The sequence below is a fragment of the Nannospalax galili genome, unplaced genomic scaffold (genome assembly GCF_000622305.1).
Source record: "Nannospalax galili isolate Female #2095 unplaced genomic scaffold, S.galili_v1.0 scaffold911, whole genome shotgun sequence".
Classification (NCBI taxonomy): domain Eukaryota; kingdom Metazoa; phylum Chordata; class Mammalia; order Rodentia; family Spalacidae; genus Nannospalax; species Nannospalax galili.
The window spans coordinates 405,955-424,866 of record NW_008329642.1 but is presented as its reverse complement, the minus strand read 5'-3'; the positions used below and the strand labels follow the sequence as shown (position 1 = coordinate 424,866).

At 47.5% G+C, this 18,912-nt stretch overlaps 1 protein-coding gene across 2 annotated transcripts in view; it reads left to right on the top strand.

Annotated features, from left to right (window-relative positions):
• Positions 1 to 18,702, top strand: part of Msi1 (musashi RNA binding protein 1) — a 27,862-nt gene extending 9,160 nt beyond the window's left edge. The window contains exons 6-14 of one of the 2 annotated variants that reach the window (XM_017800020.1): positions 929 to 977; positions 2,803 to 2,885; positions 3,443 to 3,560; positions 7,837 to 7,917; positions 10,042 to 10,098; positions 13,765 to 13,833; positions 14,597 to 14,751; positions 15,200 to 15,263; positions 18,438 to 18,702. In XM_017800020.1, coding sequence (XP_017655509.1) covers positions 929 to 977; positions 2,803 to 2,885; positions 3,443 to 3,560; positions 7,837 to 7,917; positions 10,042 to 10,098; positions 13,765 to 13,833; positions 14,597 to 14,751; positions 15,200 to 15,241 — 654 coding nt within the window. In that variant the 3' untranslated portion in view covers positions 15,242 to 15,263; positions 18,438 to 18,702. Of the gene's footprint in view, positions 1 to 928; positions 978 to 2,802; positions 2,886 to 3,442; positions 3,561 to 7,836; positions 7,918 to 10,041; positions 10,099 to 13,764; positions 13,834 to 14,563; positions 14,752 to 15,199; positions 15,264 to 18,437 lie in introns of both variants that reach the window. The other variant, XM_008840534.2, reaches the window with a different exon arrangement.
• Positions 18,703 to 18,912: the final 210 nt, after the last annotated feature.

The window sequence follows — 18,912 nt, the reverse complement described above, 5'->3', positions numbered from 1 at the left end:
GACCTAAGGCTAAAAGCAGATTAAAAAAAAAAAAAAAAAAATCTGTGTGTGCGCGTGCCCGGGAGGGGGGGGGGGGGGGGGGGGGGGGTTCAGAAGAGTGTAGCTAATGTAGACCCTCCCCCTTCCTCAGTCCCTTCCCTTCCCCCAGCCCATGCAAGGCAGGCAGCCCAGGCACTGAACTCTACTTGCTTTAATTACAGCCTCTAGCTAAAGGAAACCTCAATTAGAGAAAAGATCTGTACCAGGAGGGGATTCGAGTCTGGCTGCTGTCCTGTCTGCCTGGCCTTTTGCAAAAAGGGAAGAGTCTTTGTTTTTCCCATCTCGTAATCTTGCTTTCCCTTATTTCTCTAGGACCCACTCTGTGCTTCTTCCCTTACTTGGTGCAGGGCTTGCTGTGTAACCTTGAGCAGGCAGCTTTACCTCTCTGAGCCCATTCCTTAAGCTACACAATGGGGATGTGCTGTGCAGAGAATGTTGGGGATGATAAGAGGGTGTCACTGTTTGGAGCCTTTTTTTTCCTTTTTCAAATTCCATTTATTTATTTAGTGTATACTTGTGCACACACACACGCACACACACACACACACACACACACACGTGGAGGTCAGAGGACAACTTATGGGAGTCAGTTCTCTTCTTCTACCATGTGGATCCTACCTGGGGATTGAACGCAGGTCATCAAGCTTGGTGGCAGGTGGCTTAACCCACTGAACCATCTCTGGCCTCATGGAGCTTCATAAGTACAGGCTGATCCATTGAGAATCCATGGTTTGTTGACTTGGGTGTGCTGTGGTCTAGAGGATGCAGAAGGAAAGTTGACCCCTGAACAAGGATCTGGTTTAAAATAAATCCTGGAATAGACAAGAGGGGAGTAGATTGTGGGAGCCCTTGGTGTCTGGTGGGTCTTCCATAGCAGGCTGTGTTTCAGGTGGATGATGCCATGCTGATGTTTGACAAAACCACCAACCGGCACCGAGGTGAGTATGCCCCCTCCCCCTTCCCAGGCTGGGCCTGGGGCCTGTGGTCAGCCAGGGGGCTGCAGGTCACAGCTGCCCTTTCATCTTGCCTCCTGACATCCTATCCCTGAGGATCTGCATCCTCTCCAGGGCCTGGCCTTACAGAAGGCTTTTGTCCTGCTCTTTCCTGTGCTAGAAACTTGCCCAATTACAGACACACAAGAGAGGCGCGGACACCCCCCCACCACACACACATATGAGTGTTCTGTACCCCCTCACTAGCTGCTGTCTGTGTCTGCCTGGATTTACCTTGTCCCTGGTAACCAGAGCTGAAACTAGGCTGCCCCAGGGTCAGGCTGACTCTATAGCCCCAGGCAGTCTACTCTACCATTGCCTTCCCCCGACCCCCCAACAACCCTAGGCTGAGTCCAGCCCTCAGCCCCCTTGGCCCTGAACCTGGGAGCATCTGGGCCTAGCTATGGAGCTGCCTAGTTGTTTTTCTCCCAAGGGCCTCGCCTTCTGAGAAATGCCATCCTAACCCCTGGGGGCTCCCTGAGGAGGAGGCCGGGTTTCTCTTTTGGCTCCGGCTGGGGCTTTGGGGTTTTTAGCTTCTTTGAGCAGTGGGGCGTGACCTATGAGTAAGTCATGGGTGTGTCAAGGGGACCTGAGTGTGCCTGGTGTGGAAGGGCAAGAATACCTGTAGAGTGCCCCTGAGTGTCTATGAGATGGTGGGGGTTTGCATGTATACCTACATGCCCTGCACATATGTGTCTGTGTAGGAAGGTGTTTGACCATGTACATCTGAGGGAAATAAAAAGCATGTTAAAGCCTGGGCATGGTGGCGCATGCCTTTAATCCCAGCACTTGGGAGGCAGAGGCAGGCGGATCTTTGTGAGTTCAAGGCCAGCTGGGACTACAGGGAGACCCTGTCTCAAAAAGATAAAAAAGCATGTTAGGTGTACAGACATCCCTCCATTTCCATGGGTTTTGCATTCTTGTGTTCAGTCAACCTCAGTTTAAAAATATCCCCACAAAAAGACATCTAAAGGACCGAGAATGTAGCTCAGTGGTAGAGCACTTGCCTAGCCCATGCAAGACCCTGGGTTCTATCTTCAACATTGGGGGGAAAAAAGCCTCCCAAACCCTAAATTACATCTTTACTAAACAGATTTTTTTTTTTTTTTTTTTTTTTTTTTTTTTAAGAGGGGTTCCTTTTTTTTTTTTGAAGCAGGGTCTCCCTGTAGCCCCAGCTGCCCTGGAACTCACTGTGTAGACCAGGCTGGCCTTGAACTCACAGAGATCCACCTGCCTCTGCCTCCCAAATGCTGGGACTACAGGTGTGCGCCACCATGCCCGGCAAGATATTTTTCTTGCCATTGTTCTCTGAGCCATAGAATACAACATGATTTACCTAGCATATACCTTGTGTTTGGTATTAGAAGTGATCTAGAGGTGATTTAAAATTCAGGGGAGGAATTGCATGGGTTCTGTGCAAATGTGCCATTTTATATAAGGGACTAGAGCACAGCATGGATTTTAGTGTACTGAAGGGGTCCTGGAACCTACTCCCATCTCATTCATGGTGGCTCTGCCACTTTCTAACTTGCTGTGTGATCTTGGGCAAGTTAGTTTACTTCTCTGGGCCATGGCTTGCTCATCTGTAATTTGGGACTTGAAACCTTGTCTCAGCTGGTATTTGAGATGCTCTTAGGCTGTGGGCAGAGCCTTTCATTAACTCTCAGACACTTGCCCGCAAGAGATGAGCTGTGGTATCTATAGCATGGGGCTGGGTGTTGACCATGAGCCCCAGGTCTGACCCTGCCCTTGCCCCTTATCTACCCTCTAGGGTTCGGGTTTGTCACATTTGAGAGTGAGGACATCGTAGAAAAAGTGTGTGAAATCCACTTCCACGAAATCAACAACAAAATGGTGAGCTGGGACTAGAGGGAGGTTGGGTGCCCAGAGAGATTGGGAAACAGGCTGATGCAATCAGGGATGCTCTGGGGTCCTGGAGATAGGCAGGAGCCTTCCTGGAAAGCAGCAGAACCTATTCTCCCCTCTAAGAATGCAAGCAGGAAGGCAATGAGTGCCACATAGTGGTTTTAATCTTCTGTCTCTCTGAGCCTAAGTTTTTACATTCATAAAATGGGAATACCAGTTGGGGATGTTGTTAGCAACACTCCTATAACCCCAGCTTTTGGGAGACAAGCAGGAGAATTGTCACTAGTTCAAGGCTAGACATAGCAAGTTTCAAGCTAGCTGGAGCTACACAGCAAGACCCTATCTAAAAAAATAATAATAAAATAAAAGATAAAGGAGAATGGACAATAACATGTCCATCAGTTTGGTTTAAACATTCAATGAATGAACTATGGCCTTTTTAGACAGTGCTTTGCACATAGGGAGCCCTCCATAATTGGTAATTGAAATGGATGATTAAAAGGCCTACCATGGAACAGGAAGCACTGACCATCAGCTCATTGCAGGTGGAGTGTAAGAAAGCTCAGCCAAAGGAGGTGATGTCCCCAACGGGCTCAGCACGGGGCCGGTCTCGAGTCATGCCCTATGGAATGGACGCGTTCATGCTGGGCATCGGCATGCTGGGTATGTGCTAGGCCCACACCTGTGGCTTCTTCTTGCCTGGAACTACTCCTGGGGCTACCAGGGACTGCGTGGGTGTGGCATCTCCGCTGTGGTCTGCCCTCCTGTCTGAGTCATTGGACTTGAGTGAAGGCAAAGCCCAGTCAGGTCTGGCAGTCCTGCCCAAGGTGGAAGCGATTTGGTTGTGGAGTGCTGTCCTCTTGTGGTAGCTCTAAGAATAGTCCATCTGTTCTGTATTTGGTTCTCTCTTACCCATCCATTCACCTGTCCATCCAGTAAATGGGTATTGAGCACCTATGTATGCCAGTCTTTCTTCCAGGAATTCTAGCAATGACTTTGCTGAGATTTGTTGTCTGTCAGGGAAGGCAAATAAGAAGATGAATAAATTTAGAATGAAGTATACAGTACCAAGAGAGCATGGTCATAGGGAAATGGACCAAGATTTTAGAGAACTAAGAAAATAAGTACCAGCTGTGCCAAGTCTACAGGTTGGGTAGGTGCCAGCTATGGGAGGTCAGAAAAGGGAAGGGAAAAGTGTTTCAGATAGGGGGAATAACATTTGCAGAAGCTAAAAGGCAAAAAGAAGACTGTCTCTTATTCACTTTTTTTTTTTTTGTCTTTTTGAGACAGGGTCTCCTTGTAGCCCCAGCTGTCCTTGAACTCACTATGTAGACCAGGCTGGCCTCAAATTCACAAAGATCCACTTGCCTCTGCCTCCCAAGTACTGGGATTAAAGGTGTATGCCACTATGCCCAGCATACTCAACTCATTTTTATGGAGTGGTTTTTGAGGGGCAGTATCCACTCTTATGGGGCTCTGATTCAAGTAAGAGACAGGAGTAAGTGTTACCACAAAGTGACTGGAGGCTGTGGGAGGCTCAAGGAGGCACCAAAATCTCTGTGGGAGCCAGGGAGGCTCCCAAGAGGAGGTAAAGATTGGTATGAGCCTTGAAAGTCAAATAGAAGTCAACTGCACTTTGAAAAGTACTCAGGACTTAGGGTATTAAATGTGTGCTCTACCCTCAGGAAACACACACACACACACACACACACACACACACACACGCACACGCACACTAAACAGAGGCTGGAGAGATTGCTCAATGGTTAAGAGCACTTGCTGCTCTTACAGAGTACATGGGTTTGGTTCTCAGCATCCACAACCACCTGTAACTCCAGTTCTAGGGATCCAGCATCCTCTTCACACTTGCATATATTATGCATATAGACAAGTAGGAACACATAGAAACACATGAATAAAAATTTAAAAAGCAGGTTGGAGAGATGGTTTAGAGGTTAAGAGCACTTGCTGCTCTTGCAGAGGACCTGGATTCAGTTCCTAGTACTCACATGGTGGCTCACTGTCTGGACTCTGTGGGCACCTGCATGCATGTGATACATGCAGGCCAAATAGTCATACATATAAAATAAGAATAAATAAATCTTTTTTAAAAATTTAGGGGGCTGGAAGATGGCTCAGCAGTTAAGAGCACTGGCAGCTCTTGTAGAGGACCTGGATTTTATTCCCAGCACACACATGGTGGCCAGCAACCATCTGTAACTCCAGTTCCATAGGATCCAATGCCCTCTTCTGGCCTCCAAGGGCAATGCACAACACAGGTGCACTTATACATGTAGGCAAAACACTCAAACACTTAAAATAAAAATAAGTAAATTTTTTTAAAAATTAAATAATAAAACTTTAAAAACAACAACAAAAAGAACATCCAGCCAGGTGTGGTGCATGCCTATAATCCCATTACTCAGGAGGCTGAGGCAGGAGAATCATGAGTTTGAGGCTAGTCTAGACTACATAGCGAGATCCAGACTCAAAAAAAAAAAAATTATATATGTCATGGCCCTTTATCCCTAAAATTATACTTTAGAAAAAAAAAACATTTATTATTTTTATTTATCAGAGCTAGGTGTGGTGGTGCCCTTAATTCCAGCACTCAGGAGGCAGAGGCAGGTGGAATTCTGTGAATTCAAGGCCAACCTGTTCTATATAGCAAGTTCCAGCCCAGCTGTCTTTTTGGTCTCAAAAAGACCAAAAAAAAAAAAATTGTTTGTAGAAGGTATGAGTGTGCAGATGCACATGCATGCTTCGGTGTGCCATAGCACACCTGCGGAGGTCAGAGGACAATTTTATGGAGTTGGTTCTCTCCTTCCACCTATCTGTGGTTCTAGGAATTAAACTCAGGTTGTCAGGCTTGTACATTCTACCATTCTCGCCCCACCCCACCCCAACCCTAATAGTGTTCTTTAGAGCATATTTTGGCCTTCCCAGAACAAGATTTGGGCTGGAAGTAGGTTTTACATTGCATTGTCCTGTGTCCTTGTCCTCCTTCCAGCCAGCACATTAAAAAAATTTTAAGTGATTTCTGAGCTGATTTTTCCCTCTTAAAAAATAAAAAGAGGGGCTGGAGAGATGGCGCAGTGGTTTGGAGCACTGGCAACTCTTGAAGAGGACCTATGTTTAGTTCCCAGCACCCACATGGCTGCTAATAACCTGTAACTCCAGTTCCAGGGGATCCAGTGCCCTCCTCGGCCTCCAAGGGCGTTGCACACATACATACATGTAAGCAAAATACTCCTACACATAAAATAAAAATAAAGAATTTTTTAAAAAATAAGAAAAAGATACTTCTAGGGGATGGAGGGATGACTTGGGGGTTAAGACTATGTACTGCTCTTGCTGAGGACGAAGTTGGTTCTTTGCACCCACAGCAGTCAGTTCAGGAGATCTGACACTCTTCTGGCCTTCGAGGGTACCTACACTGACATGCCTGTACACACACACACACACACACACACACACACACACATATATAATTGAAAATAAAAGCAGGGGCTAGAGAGATGGCTCAGCAGTTAAGAGCACTTGCTGCTCTTGTGAAGGACCCAGGTTCAGTTCCTAGCACCCACATGGCAGCTAACAACCATCTGTAACTCCAGTTCCCGGGAATCTTCTAGCTTCCACAGGCACTACACACACATGCACTTACTTAAATGCAGGCAAAACATTCATATGTATAAAATGAAATATTATTTTAATCAAATCTGTTTTTTTTAAATATTTTATTTATTTTTATTTTATGTGTACAAGTGTATTGTCTGCATGTATGTGAGTGCACCTGTGTCGTGCAGTGCCTCAGAGGTCAGAAGAGGGCTTCAGATTCCCCTGGAACTGGAATTAAGGATGGTTCACAGCCATCATCTGGGTGCTGGGAATTGAACCTGGGGCCTCTGCAAGAGCAGTCAGTGCTCTTAACCGCTGAGCCATCTCTCCAACCCCTATTTTAATCAAATCTGTTTTTAAAAAGAAAAGGAAAAGAAGACCTCTAATAAATAGTGAGGATGGGGAGTGGGAAGATTGCTCAGTGGGTAGAGTACTTGCTTTCCAAACATGAGGTTCTGAGTTCAGATCCCGAGCACCTACATAAAAGCTGGGAGTGGTGGGGTATATCTGTAACCCCAGTGCTGGTCACCCAGTCTAGCCAATCAGCGAGCTCCAGGTTCAGTGAGAGATCCTGTCTCAAGGTAGAAGGTATTAGAGGAAGACATCCAACATTGACCTCTGGCCTCCATATGCACACACATGCATACACCACACATACAAATTTAAAAACAAAAACAGGTTGGTGGTGAAGAGCCTGTTTGGGCTCTAGTGCACCACTCTCATTATAAGAATTTTCTTTTGAATGATTGAACATCAGCACTTTCAGAATTCATGAGATAGATTTCAGGGACGATCATGGCCATGGAGGGAGAAAGTGAGAGTGACAGAGTTTCTTTGCCTCGGGGAAGAGCTCCTGTGGGAAGATGCATCTGACACAAGGCCTCAGGCATGTAAGATCTCAGAGGCAGAGACTACAGCATGTGCAAAGGCCCTGAAGTGGGATGAGCTTTGCAAATTTGAGAAGCACCTATAAGGCCAGAGTGGCTGGAGCAGAGGAAAATGGAGGCAGCATGTGGGAGATGAGGGCAGCAGGAGGACAGGAGCTAGAGCAGGAAGGAGTAGGATAAAAGGGCTAAATTGTTCTCAGTATTACCGTTTCCACGTCTGTAAAATGCCTGTTGCAGTAGCTTGTGAGTTTTAATGAGATACTAAAATCTACACTGTGCTTAGCACAGGGCTTGGTCTGCAGAAAGTTGCAGAAAACTGCAACTGCGGATTACCAGTGGTAGGAAGTGGAGGAGGGTCACAAGCAGCTCAGATCCCAGCCAGGAGCACCCCAGCTGTGGGCAAAGCATCTGATGATGCCCCTTTGTACCAACAGGTTACCCAGGTTTCCAAGCCACAACCTACGCTAGCCGGAGTTACACAGGCCTGGCCCCAGGCTACACTTACCAGTTCCCCGGTAAGTCCTTCTCAGTGACCCTCTGCCACTAGCATGTCCCTGGCTCTCAGGTAGTGTGATTCCTTGGGGTGGTGGTATCTGGGGTGCATGGTTGGGGTCTGCCTGCTGGAGGTTTGAAAGGAAGGGTACAGATAAAGAAGGAGATCCTTTTTCCACCTCCTCCAACCCCCTCCCCATGAGTAAGGGCTCCTGGCACAGCCTTGCATGGCACAGTTCTTTCCAAGACCTTTTATTCTCTGCCTGCCTTCTACCTTTCTGTTCTCCCTGTCTGAATCCAGGTTGCCGCTTCAACCAAAGATGACACTGGACTTTGGGTTGGGGCTTCCCTGAGGGTTGCTAGTCATGTCTTCACAGATAGAACAGGTGCTGTGCTGAGTCTACGCAGCCTTTCTGAAAGCTGAAATACTGAAAAGCCGCTTAAAACCATTATAATCACCACCCTCCTTTTGTAGTTCAATATACAGATAACACTAGACCTATTTAAACTAGTCTCTGAAAGCCTAGCAAACTTCTGGACTGTCCTGGGATTATTGAATATTATTTTCTTTGAAGTATCAAACTGTTTTGAGGCTCTTAGGTGTTTACATAGTTCTGGAGACGGAACCTAGGACCTCACAGATGCTAGGCCAGTACTGTACCACTGAGTTATGTCTCTAGAATTATCTAGTATTTATATATTTATTCATTCATTTATTTATTTTTGAGACAGAGTCTCATATAGCCTAGGCTGACCTCAAATTTGCTATGCAGGCAAGAATGACCTTGAACTTCTGATCTCCTGCCTCCAGCTCTTGAGCGCTCAGATTGTGCTCAGATTACAGGTATAACCTATCATACCCTGTTTATGCAGTGCTAGGGATTGAACCAGAGCCTCATGCAAGCTGGGCAGGCACTTGACCAACTGAGTTATATCCGAGATCCCTAACCATTATTTATTATATTTTTTTGCAGTTCTGGGGATTGAACAAAGGGTTTCAAGAATGCTAGACAAGTGCTCTACCACTGAGCTATGTCTCCAGTCCATATTGGGTCTTATTTATTGGAGGGGTCCCTAAGCATTTGCATCCTCTGCTCCTAGCTGTTTAATTTGGAGTCCTTGGTACATGTGTTGTCATACCTCCCAGGAATCTCATTTTATAGACAAGGAAACAGACAAGTTGCCACAGTGGCTCAACTAGGAAGTGGCAGCACTGGGAACTGATCCTAAGTCCTACCTCCTCCAGAGCCACTCCCTTTCGTCACACTGACTCCCCAACTCTTTTGGGGCCTAAGGATCCTGGGAGGAATCTTAGTTGCAATCCTAAGCCTTTTAAGAAACATCCAAAATCTGGGTGTGGTGGCTCATGCCTGTAATCTCAGCGTTCAGGGGTTTGAGGCAGAATCAGTTGTTGAGTTGGAGGTCAGCCTGGGCTCTAGAGACCTTTTAGAAAGAAAGAGACAAAGACACACCCCAGACAACTGCCAGGTATGGTGGCACACAGTTACAATTCTAGCATTTGAAAGACTGAAGCAGGATAATTGAAAGCCAGCCTGGGCTGCAGGGTGAATCCAAGGCTAGCCTGAGTAACTTAGACCCTATTTCAAAATTTAAAACAAAACTAAACAAAGGCATGTGGCACATGCCTTTAGTCCCAGCACTCAGGAGGCAGAGGCAGGCAGATCTCTGCAAGTTTCAGGCCAGCCTGGTCTACATGGTGAGTTCTAGGTCAGCCTACAGCTACACAGTGAGACTCTGTCTTAAAAAAAAGGTCGGGGAGGCACTCAGAGTGTAGATCAGTGATAGAGTGTCTGTCTAGCTTGCATAAGACCTTGAGTTCAATTCTCAGGACCACCAATAAAAAAATAAAGAAGAAAAGCAAAGCAGTTATAGTGCCAACATTACCCCGTGCCCAGGTTTAGGTGGCAACTCTGTTCCCATCCTCTTTCTCTCCTCTCTATTCTGTGTAACCCCCACCCCATGCCACCTGCTGGGGACTGTGCTCTGCTCCCTCCTTTCCCAGCTATATGGTCCTGTGCATGGCCTGTCCTCTCACCCAGGATCCCTGTGGGTGCATTTATAACCCCTGGGCCATGCCCAAGGGGCCTCCCCTATTTCTTCCTAAGCTGTTTTACGTTTCATTTTAGAATTCCGTGTAGAGCGGACCCCTCTCCCGAGTGCCCCAGTCCTCCCCGAGCTTACAGGTCAGTCGCTCGGATTTTGTACATCTCATAGGCCACATGGGGAGAAAGAGAAGGGTTGAGGGACCTTCCTGGGGAAAACCAACAGGACCCTTTCCTCTTGCCCACCAGCCCCCTGGCTGTGAGGACACAGAAAACTGTCCTGGGCACTGGCCATTTGGTAAAGCTCCATGGCCCTGAAGGGTGAGGCGTAAGCCTAAGAAGCCAAGCAGATGGAGGCAGTTATTTATACATTTGGCAAATATTTATCTAGCACCTCCCATGTGCCAGGCACCACCAAGGCTCTAGTACCCAGTTGTGAACTGGCCAGGGTTGCAAATTCAGAGCACAGTGGGCCAGCAGAGTGGGGAATGGGGTACTTTGCACATGGAAGTGGACATGCCTGTACCCAGAGCCAGCCCACTCTTGCCAAGGGGATGCAGACCCAGTACTACATCTCGCTTCTCCCAGGAAGCCAAACCCCAGTTTTGCTGTCATATGAATTTTTCCAACATTGTTCTGTCTTGGCAGCGCATCTCAAATTACCAAGACAGTGTGGGCCAAATGACATCTAATGGCCAAATCTGGTCGCAGGGCTGCCTATGAGTGATTTCTAGGAAAACGGGGTGAAGGTGTTTGGCCATGAGGGCCAAATAGCTCAGCTGTGGACCTGGGCGGGGGGTGGGGGGAGGCTGAGTGTGGAGGAGTGCTCATGAGGTGGACCACAAGTGGGTTTCTCTGTCCAACCTGCTTCTCCCCTACCTCATCCTCAGACTTTTCCCACAGCCTGGCCGTGTGTGGGGGACATGAGCATGGACACTGCTTAGAATGGGATCTTCCTCCTAAGGGGTGTTCAGGGAGCTGTCAAAATGAGAGAGGGAGAAGAGAGATATGAGGTGAAGGAAAGGAAGGAGCAGAGCCCTAGTGGAGGAGACACAGTGGTTTGCCATGAGCAGAAGGCCCAGTAATAAGAGCTAGATGGTTCCTTTTTCCTTATGTAAGAACTGTTTGTGATCTCTGTGAGATGGAGCCAACCTGGTCTCCATAGTGAGTTCCAGGTCAGCTGTGGCTATAGGGAGACCATATTTCAAAAAACAACAAAACAAATCAAAATTTTAAAGAGCTGGGCATGGTGATGCATACCTTTAATCCCAGCACTCTGGAGGCAGAGGCAGGTGGATCTCTGTGAGATAGAGGGCAACTTGGTTCCATAGCGAGTTACAGGTCAGCTGAGGCTATAGGGAGATCCTGTCTCAAAACAAAACAAAAGAAATGTTTGTGAATACGTACTATGTGCAGCATGTACTGTCAGGCCAGGGGGGCAGACAGTGGCAGGACCACCAGGCCCCGCTTTTACCCAATGTACAGACTAGTGAGATAACAAATATTTATTATACCAAAATCTTTACATTGTGGTAAGCACTCAGTGAGGTTGGCTACTCTCACCGTTTGCTTTGTGTAGGTCCAGCACCAGACCTCAGTGCCCAGTGTCAGGCCCTGCAGGCCTGAGTCAGGAAATGTCAGTGCTAAAGGTATCTTGGCAAGAGAGGCCATGGGTTCCAGGCTGTGCAGCCCTTGGGAGTGTGTTGTCTAAACTTGCCTCTTGGCTTGGAACAAAAGAGATTTGGGTATTTGTTTTATGTGTTCAGTACATATTTATTGTGCTGATGCTGAGCCAGGCACTGGGGACACACATCTATGGACAGATAAGGCCTTCGCCTTCCAGGGGCTGGTATTCTACTAGAGGCTGATGGATTAATCAAGTAAATGAAGTTCTGAGGAATATAGAGCACAAAGCTGTGCTGAGAGGTTAGGGTTTCAGGCAAAGAGAAAGGCAAGGAAAAGCCCAGAGACCTTCTCTGAGGAGGTGAAGTCTGAGTGAGAAGGCAGCCATATGAAGGTTTTAAGAAAGACAAATCCAAGGAGCAGGAACCACACAGTCATGAATTTGAATCCCCTTGCACAGTGGCTTCACTAAAGATTTTTAGGGCATGGGCTGGGAATATAGTTCATTTGGTAGAGTGCTTGCCTAATCCATGAAGCTCTGGTTTCAATCCCCAGCACTTGAGAGTTAGAGGCAGGAGAATCCGAAGTTCAAGGCCATTCTTAGCTATATGAGTTTGAATCAGCCTGGGCTACAGGAGACCCTAGCCAAAAAACAAATCCTCCCCAAGGGGCTTTGTCCAGGATCCCTTGATCTAGATCTAGTCCAAGTTCAGGAACAGGGTCACTCAAACAGCTCTAAAGGGGGCTTTTCTTGGGTTGGGAGCCTGGTTCTGAAGGTTTGTCTAAATCAAACCCTAAAACCTATAGCCCTAGGAAGCTCTTGGCTCATGCCTATAGATTATTGACACTGAGATCCCACTGGGCATGGTGGTGCATACCTATAATCCCCACACTAGGGGCACTGAGGCAAGAGGATGTAGAGTTCAAGGCCAGCCTGGGCTACATAGTGAGATCTTATCTCAAAAAGTGGGGGCTGGAGAGATGGCTCAGTGGTTATGACGAACACTGGTTGTTCTTGCAGAAGATCCAGGTTCGAATCCCAGCACCCACATGGTGACTAACAACTGTCTGTAACTCCAGTCCCAGGGGATCTGACAGCCTATAATCCCCACACTAGGGGCACTGAGGCAAGAGGATGTAGAGTTCAAGGCCAGCCTGGGCTACATAGTGAGATCTTATCTCAAAAAGTGGGGGCTGGAGAGATGGCTCAGTGGTTATGACGAACACTGGTTGTTCTTGCAGAAGATCCAGGTTCGAATCCCAGCACCCACATGGTGACTAACAACTGTCTGTAACTCCAGTCCCAGGGGATCTGACAGCCTCTTCTGACCTCCGCAGGCATTGCATGACACGGGTGTACTTACCTACATTCAGGCAATACACATATACACATAAATAAAATAAAAAGCCAAAAAGAAAAAGATGTTAGAAGATTCTTCTACCTTTTCATAGACATTTATTAAATACTTGCTGTGTACAGAGCAAGGTGCTAGATGCTGCAGAGGGGAAGTAGAGGTGCGTAACATACAAGGGAAGAGCAAGGGTCCTGTGTCTGGAGAGAGGAAAATTAATGGGCTGAGGGACTTGCAAAGGAAGTAGTAATTTCCTACTTGGTAGTCAAGGCCCTGAGGAGAGTGAGGGGACAACAGGACACAGAAGAGCACAGCAGAGCTGGGGCCTCACCTATCTGTCTTAGTCTGGCCTCATGGGGAGCGCTACAGCCGTATCCTTCAGTCAGTCCTACTTTGAGGTAGCAGGCCTGGCTTTCTGTACCCTGAACCAGTAGTGAATAACTATGAGAGAGACATAATCCTGGCTGTTCTGAGCCAGGTGACCCCTGTTCTGCCAAGGGCACTGTGGAGAAGGGGCTTCTGCAGTAAGCAACAGCCACAGATGCTCAGGGCTACCTACTTCTGTAAGCTGTGTTGTTCAAGTGTGTCCTAGAATCTAGGATAGAAGCTGAGGCTGGGCTAATCCCTGGGAAGTATCCTCTCCTAGTTTCTATCTATCAGGCCAAGGTACAGGATGGCCATTTATACCAGCTGTCTCTACTTTGACTCTAGGGGACACTGACTCCCTCCAAACTAGGGCCAGGTAGGAGAAGCTCTGCCCAGATGGTATAGTCCATCTTCATCCCTTCCGTGCCCTCTCCTGCATACTTAGTGCCCAAACCTTGCCTTTCAGCTATTCCTCTCACTGCTTATGGACCCATGGCAGCGGCAGCAGCAGCAGCAGCTGTGGTTCGAGGGACAGGTGAGGCCTTCTGTGAAGGGAGTACAGGGAGCGGATAAGTCCAGAAGGAAGAGGTGGCTGCTACCCATTGGCAAAGCAATTAATTTATTCACTCAAGTATTTGCTGAGCTGCCACTCTGTGCTGGGTGTTGTGGTCTCATCCAGGAGCCAGCCAGAGGCAACACTGACAGGGTCTGTGACCTCCGGAGAGTACAAGCTGTGGGGGTATGAGTATGCAGAAAGCCGTAATCCTGAAGAGCACTACTGCAGCTCAGGGGAAGTCAGGAACTAGAAGAGCTCCCACATGGGCCTTTAGGGAAGGGCCAAGGAAAGGCTTATGGGACAAAGGCAGAGAAAGAGGGAAAGTACTTCTGGCTGAGGGAACAGCATGTGCAAAGCCTTGGAGGCAGGTTACCATGGGTCATGTGAAAGAGTAGATAGTGGGGACAGTGGGATTTCAAGCTGCAGCGTGACATAGGCCAGTGTTAGAAAATGCACTAGGTTGCAAGGCAGAGGAAGTCTTGTAGGGGCTCATGAGGAGAGGCTGTTCAGTGGTCAGACATGAGGTGATGAGGCCTGGGCTAAAGATGGTAGGGCAGATGGATATAGTAATTTCCAGGGGGTAAATCCACAGAATTTGCTGGGCTGTGAGGGTCAAGGTTTGAAGTGGGGATGGGAGGGTTGTTGGAGTGGATGTGTTGGGGTGGTCATGGGCACCGGGGCTCTCACTGTCTTCTTTCTGGGTTGCCAGGCTCTCACCCCTGGACGATGGCTCCCCCTCCAGGTTCTACTCCCAGCCGCACAGGGGGCTTCCTGGGGACTACCAGCCCTGGCCCCATGGCTGAGCTCTACGGCGCAGCCAACCAGGACTCGGGGGTCAGCAGTTACATCAGTGCCGCCAGCCCTGCCCCCAGCACTGGTTTTGGCCACAGTCTTGGGGTGAGTGGTCAGGTCTGATGGCTTCCATCTCACCCCCAACCCTGGGATACCCCAGAATTGGGGGAGGGAGAGGCCATGTTCATCTTCTTAGGTAAAGAGGGGATTGAGAGATAATGGATGGGGAAAGAAAGTGTTCAGAGGGACAAGAGGGCATCCTGTGATTGGCTTTAACTGAACACTGTCCAGTGACTCTGAGATGTTGTACAAATGGAATATTGTCTTTCTGAGATCAGAGACCAGCGCAGTAGTACCCTAGTTTTAACCAGGGAACTGGTTTTGCACAGGTTCCCTAGCCCTGCCTTGTCTCCTAGCAGATCTGTAACAAGGCAATATGCATGGGCTAAAGAAGGACCCATGCTTCACCTTGGGTTCTCAAGGGAAGGCAGGAGCCCCCAGGTTGTCTCAACTTGCTGTGGGATCCTAGGGGCCTATTTTTTTTTCTTTCCAGGGTCCCTTGATTGCCACAGCCTTTACCAATGGGTACCACTGAAGCAGGGGACAGGTGGCAGGAGGTGAGGAGATGAAGAGGGGTGGGAGGTGGTATTGGGGAAGCTGATCCTGGCAATGCCATTCTGGATGCGTCCCCACCTCATAAAGCCCACTGCCCACTGCAGGAGACAGACCTGTATGTCAGCAGTGGTCAATAAATATATGAGAAGCAGCTCAGCCAGCTACTGATAAAAGTTAAGGGAGGTATGAGGTGCAGGTAATCTCTGCACTTGGGAGACCATGGCAAGAAGATTGCTTTGAGTTAGTTCTAGGCCAGCCAGGGCTTTGCTGTGAGACTTTGTCTCAAAAATCCAAAAAGAAACCTAGAGGAAATGGCTCAGTTGGTAAAGTACCTGCTGTGCAACTGTGAGGACCTGAGGTCAGGTCCCCAGAACTCATGTAAAAAGATGGGCACAGAGGCACTGGGAGGGGAAGGGCAGAGACAGGCCTATCCCTTGAATTCATTAGCCAGCCACTCTAACCAAATGTACAAGTTGATAGAGGCACCCTATTTCAAAAAGCAAAGATGAATATCAATTAAGGAAAGACATTGGACATCTTCCTTTGGCATGTAGGTACATGTATACCCTCACACATACATGCAGATACCCACACTAAAAAGTACATATACCATACATACACTATATATATATATTTTTTAGATATAGATAGAAGATACATAATAGATCGAGCAATCAAGCACCAGCATTGGGGAGGCAAGGGAAGGAAGGTTACAAGTTCAAGGTCAGCCTACATAGTGAGTTCCAAGCCAGCCTGATGTGCATAATAAATCCCTGTCTCCAAAAAGCAAATTGCTGGTCATGATAGCGCACACCTTTAATCCCAGCACTTGGGAGGCACATGCAGGCTGATCTCTGTGAGATGGAGGCCAGCCTGGTCTATATAACAAGTTCCAGGCCAGCTGTGGCTGCAGGGAGATCCTGTCTCAAAAAATCAAAAAACAAAGAAGGAAAGGAAGGAAAGGCAGGGAGGGAGGGAAGAAACCAAAAATTAGCCAGGTGTGGTAGCTCACGCCTTTAATCACGGCACTTGGGAGGCAGAGGCAGGTTGACCTCTGTGAATTTGAGGCCAGCCTGGTCTACACTGTGAGATCCAGGACAGCCAGGGCTAGATAGTGAGACCCTGTCTCAAAAAAAAAAAAAAAAAGAGAAAGCTGGGAGGGGTGGTTGTACTCCTTTAATTCCAGCCCTCAGGAGGCAGAGGCAGGGTGACCTCTGGGAATTTGAGGCCAGCCTGGTTTACACTGTGAGACCCAGGACAGCCAGGGCTAGATAGTGAGAACCTGTCTCAAAAAAAAAAAAAAAAAAGAGAAAGCTGGGAGTGGTGGTTGTACTCCTTTAATTCCAGCACTCAGGAGGCAGAGGCAGGTGTATCCCTGTTAGATTGAGGCCAGCCTGGTCTACATAAGCAAGTTCCATGCCAGCTGAAGCTACAGGGAGACCCTGTCTCAAAAGAAGATTTAAAAAAAAAAAAGAAAGAAAAACCCAAAATAATTATTTAATTTAATTCATTTAATAATATAACAAATAAGTTAATAAAATATGATCATATTTCATTGAACTGATAGATTATTTTATGATTGATAACATCCAGCATTGCTGAATGTATAGGAGAAACTGTTTAAATTGGCTCAGAGTTCCCAAGGAGCAGTCTGACAGTTACCCAGGCTTTTTTCAGTTTTCTACAGTGCTGCAGGTTGAACCTGGGCCTTGTGCTTGCCTGTCATCATCTACAATGATCTATAGCCACTGCTCTATCCAGATTTTTAAGTATTCCTTTGCTCTTTGATTCAATATTCCATTTCTAGGCATTTGTTTTAAACCGTCAAATAGCTGAAATGCTTATAAAAAGGAGTGTGGTCAGGGATGTTGCTCAGTGGGTAGAGTAGGTAGAATATGAAGTCCCCAGCACCACATAAAACAGGGTGTAGTGGCCATGCCTGCAATCCCAGCACTCAAGAATTAGAGGCAGGAAGATCAGAAGTTCAAGGTCATCCTCAACTACATAGGAAGTTTAAGGCCAGCTTTGGCTACATGAGACCCTGTGTCAAAAAAAAAAAAAAAATTTAAGAGGGTGGTTAGATAAACTATATGCTTACAGTAGAATATTACACAGCTGTTACAAAATAAGATATGAACTGGGCATGGTGGCTCATACCTGTAATCTCAGCACTCAGGAGGCTGAGGCAGGAAGATCACAAGTTTGAGACCAGCCTGGGCTACACTCTTAAATTCCAGGTCAATCTGGGCTGAAGAGTAAAGCCCTGTCTCAAAAAAAAATCACACATGCAGCCAGGCATGATGGCACACACCTTTAATCCCAGGACTCAGGAGGCAGAGGCAGGCAGATCTCTGAGTTCAAGGCCAGCCTGGTCTACATAGTAAGCTCCAGGCTAGCTGGGATTACAAGAAGACCCTGTCTCAAAAAGACAAAAAAAAACAAACAAACAACAACAACAAAAAAAAAAACCACAAGCAACACACACTATGGTTTTTTTGTTGGTGGTGGTTTCTTTGGTTTTTTAAGACAGGGTCTCCCTGTAGCCCCAGCTGTCCTGGAACTCACTATGTAGACCAGGCTGGCCTTGAACTCACAGAGATCCATCTGCATCTGCCTCCTGAGTGCTGGGATCAAAGGCGTGCGCCACCACACCCGGCTCACTACTTTTTTTAAAAGTAAAAACAATAATAATAAAGCAGAGCCTGGAGAGACAGCTCAGCAGTTAAGAGGGCTTTCTGCTGTCCCAGACACCATAGTTTGATTTCCAGCACACATCCAGCAGCTTACAACCACCTGTAACTCCAGTTCTAGGGGATCCAGTGCCCTCTTCTGGTCTCCACATGCACCTGCACTCACATGCACATACCTACACACAGCAGATACATGAGTACACATAATTTCTTAAAATAAATCGTTAAAAAAATATAAAAATAAAACAAATAAGATAATTTCATATAGTATGAAGGGGCTGCTTTCAGTAAGGGTTTCAGAGGAAGCATCCCCAAGAATGTGATGTAAATCTAGCCATTCAAGATCTGGAGGTATTACACAAACAGGGAGCAGGAAGTGCAAGGTCTGAACAGGGGATCAGGAAAGAAGGCATCCCTGTTCTGAGGGCTCGAGAGAGAGGCCAGGTGGAGTCAGAGGCCCCTCCATAACTTGCAACTATCTTTCAGCGCCCCAGAGTGCAGCTGACTGAGGACCAGTGTGAGCCAGCGAGGGGTGGGGACACCTCAGCCACAGCAGCCCAGCCCCTCACTGCAACTTGGACCGCTACTGCCTGTCCCCCACTCCTTGGGCCCAGCCCCTGCCCTGCTGTCCCCACACGTCTGGCTCCCCTACTAACCTCCCTTTTTCTGACCATACCCCCTCTCCCTATCTGCCTCTCTCCGTGTCTGCTTTTATTTATTTTGGATTAGCCAGTTACCCATCTCCCCAAATCTCCCTTTTCCGGTCTGCCCCCTCTCTTCCTGCTGCCCCCTTAGGACACCCCCAAAAAAGCTTTTGTATTTGTGCATAGCTAGAGGGCAGAGGAAGCCTGATACAGGCCACAGCCCCAACCCTTGTTTTTTATTCTGATTTTTTCCTCTTTTGCTCTTTACTTTTTTTTTTTTTTTTAAAGAAACTGTTTTTAAACTATTTCTAGGTTTG